At 38.3% G+C, this 7,263-nt stretch overlaps 1 protein-coding gene across 2 annotated transcripts; it reads left to right on the top strand.

Moving 5' to 3' along the window:
* Positions 1–561: 561 nt before the first annotated feature.
* LOC107871359 (protein EIN4-like) lies at positions 562–6,288 on the top strand. Of its 2 annotated transcripts, XR_001674693.2 has the most exons (3): positions 564–3,309; positions 5,144–5,794; positions 6,095–6,288. XR_001674693.2 is itself a non-coding variant. In XM_016718273.2 (2 exons), the coding sequence occupies exons 1-2, from the start codon at positions 1,564–1,566 to the stop codon at positions 5,687–5,689; spliced, it is 2,292 nt and encodes a 763-aa protein (XP_016573759.1). In that variant the 5' UTR covers positions 562–1,563; the 3' UTR covers positions 5,690–6,288. The 2 variants fall into 2 exon arrangements, 1 of the variants encoding a protein (XP_016573759.1); XM_016718273.2 differs by having other exon boundaries at positions 562–3,309; positions 5,144–6,288.
* The last annotated feature ends 975 nt before the right edge of the window (positions 6,289–7,263 follow it).

Below are 7,263 nucleotides of genomic sequence, written 5' to 3'. Positions count from 1 at the left end.
TGATGGAGGACAAGATGCGAAAAATGAGGTTACGTTGGTTTGGGCACGTGATGGGGAAGAGCTCGGATGCTGCAATATGGAGGTATGAGAGGATGATTTTAGGCGGGGTAGAGGTAGACCGAAGAAATATTGGAGGAAGGTGATTAGGCATTGATATGAAGCAGTTACAGCTCACGGAGGATATGACGTTTGATAGGAAGGCGTGGAGGATCAGAATTACGGCAGAGGGTTAGCGGGTAGGAGTGTGAATGTAACAGTAGGGAAGAATATTTTATTTACGTTGGAGTTTTTTGTTTGTGCGTTTGAGTGATATCTGTGATTATGGAAAGATAATTAATAGTATTATCTTGGGGTTGTATTTTTCCTGTATTTGCTAGTAGTGTTAGTTTATTTTGCACACTACATTAATTTATATGCTTTTATATTTTTGTGTTTGTTATACTATTATCTCTTCTGAGCCGGGTCTATCGGAAACTGCTTGAATAAAAAAATAAATAAAAAATCTTATAGCACACAATTTGATTCCAAATATTAATGTCACTTTGTATTTGATCATCAAACATTATGTATACACAGTTAAACTTTAATGAAAAAAATAAAACATTCAATCCCCATAGCCAGAAAATTGAAATCTTTTTGAATAAACTGTTTATGTTTTTTTTGTTTGATGGAAAAAATGTGGGACCCACAATTATAATGCTTTGTCAATTTTTATTTTTTTTGAACTTTTTTATTTACGCTAATATTCATTTCTTGATATTTTGTGCAAAGATTTTGAACATTTAATATAGAGGTGGGGTTTGTTGCATATATAGTATTGTAGCGAACTTGTAATTGATTTTTTTTCCAAGATTATTTTTTTTATTGTGTTTTAGATTTTGGGGTTCTCTAATTATGTGTAAAGATTAGAGCTTTAAGCTCTTTTATTAGTTTTCAAGATTTTTTAATTGAGATTTTCTTGTACTTGAAATAGATTTTCTTCCAAGATTATTGTTTTTAATCATATTTTAGATTTTGGGGTTATCTAACTATGTGTAAAGATTAGAGCTTCAAGCTTTTTTTTATTAATTTTTCAAGATTTTTTACTTAAGATTTTCTTGTTCTTGGAGTAAAAGGAAAGAAATTAGTGAAGAAAAAAGATAATCTTGGAATATATTTCTTCCAAGATTACTTTTTTATATATTTGGATTTGGGGTTCTCCTCTTTTTTTCAAAGATTAGAGCTTTAAGCTCTTTTATTAGTTTTCAAGATTTTTTACTTAAGAAAAGGAAAAAAATTAGTGAGGAAAAAAGATAATCTTGGAATATTTTGTTCCAAGATCACTTTTTTATGTATTTGGGGTTCTTCCTTTTTGTTCAAAGATTAGAACTTTAAGCTCTTTTATTAGTTTTCCAATTCTTGGGAAGTGTGCAACTTCAGTTTGATGGAGGGATTTTTTTTGAAAATTTTGGTGTTTTGGTCAAATGGATATGGTGGATCTTGAGGCACATGAGTATGTTAGTACTAAAAATGTCACTGGTTATTTGCCTTTCATGTTGATTGAGTTGACATAAATATATAATTATGCTAAGGTGTTTGTTTCTGGGGTTCTTGATTTTATTGTTAATCATATCTGTTATAGCTACCGATAATGAGTTTTCGAGTTGTAACTGTGATGAAGAGGGTATTTGGAGTATACATACCATTCTTGAGTGTCAAAAAGTGAGTGATTTCTTGATTGCAATTGCTTATTTTTCGATACCTCTCGAGTTGCTTTACTTTATTAGTTGCTCTGATGTTCCATTCAAATGGGTACTTGTTCAATTCGTTGCGTTCATAGTGCTTTGTGGATTGACTCATTTGCTTAATGGATTGACTTATAGTGGTCATCCTTCGTTCCGATTGATAATGTCCTTAACCGTAATGAAAATCCTAACCGCCCTTGTTTCGTGTGCGACTGCAATCACCCTTTTGACTTTGTTCCCTATGTTACTTAAGATTAAGGTTAGAGAACTATTTTTGACTCAAAATGTGTTCGAGCTTGATCAAGAGGTTGGTATGATGATGAAACAGAAAGAAGTGTATACACATGTCCGAATGTTGACTCGTGAAATTAGGAAGTCGCTTGATAAGCATACTATATTGTATACTACTTTAGTTGAGCTTTCAAAGACGTTGAATCTGCAGAATTGTGCTGTTTGGATGACAAATGAGGATAGGTCATTGATGAACTTGACACACGGGTTAAGCCCGGGTTCTGCTGTAGAATACCATCGTTCACTTCCGATTGATGATCTTGATGTGTTAGAGATAACAATGAACGAAGGAGTGAGGATTTTGAGGCAAGATTCGATTCTTGCAGTTGCAAGTAGTGGCGGGCCTGGTGAAGCATGCACTGTTGCAGCAATTCGGATGCCATTGCTTTGTGTTTCGGATTTCAAAGGTGGGACACCTGAGTTGGTCGACACTCGTTATGCTATTTTAGTTTTGGTTATTCCGAGTGCAAATGATGATTGGAGCCGTAATGAGATGGAGATAGTGGAAGTAGTTGCTGATCAGGTGGCTGTGGCTCTATCACACGCAACGGTTCTTGAAGAGTCTCAATTAATAAGGGAGAAACTAGAAACGAGGAACGGTTTGCTACAACAGGCTAAGGAGAATGCCGTGAAGGCAAGCCAGGCGAGGAATTCGTTTCAGAAGGTAATGAACAATGGAATGAGACGACCAATGCACTCAATTTTGGGTTTACTTTCCATACTGCAAGGTGAGAACACAATCTTTAATCAGAGGATTATTATCGACACGATGGTAAGAACGAGCTCCGTTCTGTCAAATTTAATAGACGATGCTATGGATATACCCGACAAAGATGAAGGGAGATTCCCAGTAGAAACGATGCCCTTTCAGCTGCATTCAATGATCAGAGAGGCTTGTTGTCTTGTTAAGCACATGTGCGTTTACAAGCGCTTTGGCTTTTCCACGGACGTTCCCAATTCTTTACCTAATCTGGTTATGGGCGATGAAAAGAGAACGTTTCAGGTTATACTTCATATGGTGGGACATCTATTGAATATCCAATCCGGAGGGGGCTCCGTTGTATTCAAGGTTATTCTGGAGAGTGGAACCGACGTAGGGAATGATAAAATTCTGGGAGCAAGAAGACACAGCGTATTTGATGAATATGTTACCGTAAAATTTGAAATCGAAGTTAGTCTTGAAGGTTCTCAAACAGATAGCTCGAGCTCAATTAGTCACTTCGGTGGAAGGAGGTATAATAGCAAAGAGTTAAAGGAAGGCATGAGTTTGCCCATGTGCAAAAAGCTCGTTCAGGTGAGCACACTATGGTTCTGTGTTTTGAAGCGCTTCTTTATTTGCTGAAAGTAACTTTACCCCATTAGAGCAACGGAACCGTATAGGATTTATGCTCATGACATCATGATTGTGTTAGTCGTTTGGATTTACCTTGGCATATATACTCGTTGAATTCAACCATGTACAGATATTATGGAGTTATTCTGACTTGCATGAATATTTCTTATTGGTTTATGTCACATCATATTCTAACTGGATTGTTTGACGAATTAGACGTGAAAAGTGCAAACAACTGAAACAATTATAAAACTGGTCGAACATTTGGAACGTTCCAAAATGGCAAGTGTGTTATCCAAAATAGTGGGGGGTTGGTTGGGGGTATATGATTTTTGAGTAACTGTATCGTGGTAGGTGCTAACGAAGGCTTATTTATGTTTCTGAAAAGTGGTTGAATGTGAAGGATAGAACTATTCCTTCTTTGAGGTTCAGGTTCAATAAGAAATATCGACTAGATATATGAAGAAACTCTGAAGAATTTTTGACCGATTAATCAATGAGAAATACCAATGAGGTATTAACTAGATTTATAATGTTTTCTTTAATGATTGGTATATCTCTTTTGCTGATTATATCTATTGTTTAGTGTCGCTTTATTCAAGATAGAACTCACTCGTGGGCAATGAGGTACCCACCAGCTTAGTGCCTTGCCTACACTAAACCGCAGCTTAAGCGAGCTGAATCACCCTCCCCGATTTTTTTCCGAGCTTTTAGGGATTAGTGCCTTGCCTACACTGAACTGCAGCTTAAGCGAGCTGAAGCACCCTCGCTGACCATTTCTGAGCTTTAGGGATTCAGCACACCTTAAATGAGCCTTTGACAACACCGGAATCACCAAGATAGATATATACTTATTCTGAATAAGACAAAAACTTCAGGATATCTTCTTCTAGTAAGGATCTAGAAAGAACCTAGAAAAGACTCAAGCGGACTTAGCTAAAATGATGCATGTTTCAGCGCGTTAGCGGGTGAGATGTAGTGAAAGTTACTTCTCTGTACGCTTATGTGAAATGAGGAGAGTTGAAGAGGAATGCCAGCAGGTGAGCTCTTAAGGCCCGGAAATTTTCTCTCGATCAGTAGTTTTTATGTAAGTAAATTGTTGACCGTAAACCGTACAATGGTGTTGTGCATTTTAATTTGCTTACATGATGTGTTACCTATCGTGACTGATGTTGTAGGCTATGTTGCTCGGAACCTCGGACTCTCCTAAAATCAGTGTCGGATCCTCCAAAAATGCGCTACTTATGGGGGATTGTACACACACCACTTGGCATTTTTGAAAAGTTAGCACAACATAGGTTGTAGCCTTGTAGGTATTAGAGAATACTTTAGCAAATGTACGTGTTATTTCTTCGTTGTTTTATCTTCAAACGTTTGCATTTTGAGATGTCATGGTTGAGTGTTGTCCTTTTCCCTTAACAAGACCCCGAACTATTCAAAATGGAGCAAAAATACCCCCTCTCTAGCGAAATGACACCAAGCATGCCACATGGCCACTCCATGTCAGCATCCACGTGGAAAATCACTCCATTTATCCCCATTTTGGATTGTTTAGGGGCATTTTTGGCCCTTTTCCGTTTGTTTTTTATACCGAACTCTCATAGCAAGTCGATGGCTTTGCTAGTTCTTGTAGCACCTGTCCTATCTGTGAACTCAAAGTTCATTTTCCCCTAGATGTTGCTTTTGGTAAAGTTTCTGAACACGATAATTCTTTGTTCTTTTGCTTTTGATGGCTACATCGTCTCTTTGAAGTGGTGAGTCGATTTACGCTGTGCTTATTCTGTTTAATTTGCAGATGATGCAGGGAAATGTATGGATGCCCTCAAATACCGATGGCCATGCACAAAGGATGACTCTTGTTCTCCGATATCTTAAACAATCGTCGTACAGAAAACATATGTTTGATCTTGTAAGTCCTTTGGAGCAAGTAATTTCAAGTTCAACGTTCAAAGGCCTGCAAGTTCTACTTGCTGATGACGACGACGTAAACAGAATGGTAACCAAAAAACTGCTCGAAAAACTAGGCTGCCAAGTAATTGCTGTTTCGTCCGGTTTTGAGTGCTTAAGTGCAATGGGCCATTCAACAACTTCTATCCAAGTTGTCATTTTGGAAGAACTTCACATGCCGGAAATGGACGGATTCACAGTGGCTATGAGGGTTCGGAACTTCCACAGCCGTAGCTGGCCGTTGATCATAGCCTTATCTTCTATCTCAGAGGAACAAGTATGGCACAGATGCGTACAGGTCGGAATCAATGGTCTCGTACGAAAGCCTGTTCTCCTTCAAGGAATGTCTGAGGAACTTCAAAGAGTGTTACATAGGGCTGGTGAAGGCTTTTAAGGTAATACTAACAGTGAAACTCGAACTCGGAGGCATCGGAACTGTCACGAGCCTGCAGTTGACTGCGCCCACTCAGCGGCAGGCACAGTCGGGAATTCTACTAAGGTGAGTCAACAAAATGCAAGAATGTCATACCGTGGACTCGAGGGGGTCCAAAAATACTAGTATACAGAAAAAAGAAGTTTTGTTTTTAACCTATTTGTACAATATAATTTTCCGATGAAGTTGATTCAATTGAATCCCGGTCATCATATGTGGCTCTGCGACTGCCTTTGTTGCACCCTTGTGGTGGGGCCCTTCCGGGGATCCTGCGCATAGCGGGAACTTTAGTGCACCAAGCTGTCCTTTTTTCTTTAGTTTTGGTAGATGAATCAACTTCTTGCTAACCATTGTCTTTGGGTTCAGATAAGCAGCATGGTGCACTAAAGCTTTCGTTACGCGCGGGATTTGAGGAAGAAGGGGACCACAAAGGTCTATTGTACACAATTTTACATTATATTTCTGTAAGAGGTTGTTCTCACGGCCTGAACCGTGACCTCTAGGTTATAATTGATCCTTATTACAAGTCAAATTACGATGATAAGCTGACATCACTTGCATAAAATCTTGTGTTCATCACTATGATATTGGTGGTGGCTTTGGTGGGACGAACCTCACCCACCACTAGTCGATAGGAGGGTGAGGCTTGGCCCTTAGTACAATTCAAACTTATGACGATGAGTTGACATCACTTGCACAAAATCTCATGTACGCAACTAATTAGTATGATACTGGCGGTGGCGTTTGGGGGATGAACCTTGCATGCTTCATATGGACGGGAGGGTATGACTTAGGGGTGGCGGGGGCCTCAGACCGACTCTTTTGTCGTGACTCGGTGGCTCAGCACTACCCACAACCTTATTGCCTATGACAACAACATTAGGTAGTAAAACAAACATAACAATAACCAAAGAAATAGCTATTATCTTCATTACTAAAAAAATCTTGGCCTTCCTGAATCAGTAATCAAATTCGTCAGAACTCAGTGGATTTGAAATGAACTTTGTACGTACAAATAATAGAAATTTCACGCTCTACTGAATCAAAAGAATGACTCGTTCAAAACAAATAAGAAGATAGAGAGAATTTCTTAATTTAATTTTTGTGAAATAGTAGTGAATAAGTGAAGCAAATATATATATAGAGCAATGGGGGGTTCAATTTCCACTCAAGGGGAAAATTAATTATATTATACTTTTCTTGTTGACATATTGATGCATAAAGTTTGAAAATTTTTAGATTTTTGTGTGGAAAAAAAGTGGACCAATTTGTTTGCAAATTGAACAAAGGAACAAAGAAGCTTTTCAAGAATACGCGTAAGAAGCAATATAATTATTCATATACAACAACAACGTATTCGGTGTAATGTCATAAGCGGAATCTGAGGAGGGTACAGTAGTGTGATTGTGTGTATGTAGACTTTATCTTACATCGCAGAGAGATTATTTCCGATAGACCCTCGGCTCAAGTTATAATATATCCGGTATAATCTCATAAGTGAGATATGAGGAGGGTGCACTCAGGGGCGGAGCCAC

Source organism: Capsicum annuum, chromosome 5, assembly GCF_002878395.1.
Source record: "Capsicum annuum cultivar UCD-10X-F1 chromosome 5, UCD10Xv1.1, whole genome shotgun sequence".
Taxonomy (NCBI): Eukaryota; Viridiplantae; Streptophyta; class Magnoliopsida; order Solanales; family Solanaceae; genus Capsicum; species Capsicum annuum.
Note: the sequence above shows the minus strand (reverse complement) of the source record. Positions and strands in the feature narration are given on the sequence as shown.

Bases quoted from the DNA above. Each gene is read 5' to 3' on its own strand.
- LOC107871359 (XM_016718273.2), top strand. From the start codon at position 1,564: ATGCTAAGGTGTTTGTTTCTGGGGTTCTTGATTTTATTGTTAATCATA. The intron at 3,310-5,143 runs GTGAGCACACTA...TTTAATTTGCAG, and splicing joins TGTGCAAAAAGCTCGTTCAG to ATGATGCAGGGAAATGTATG.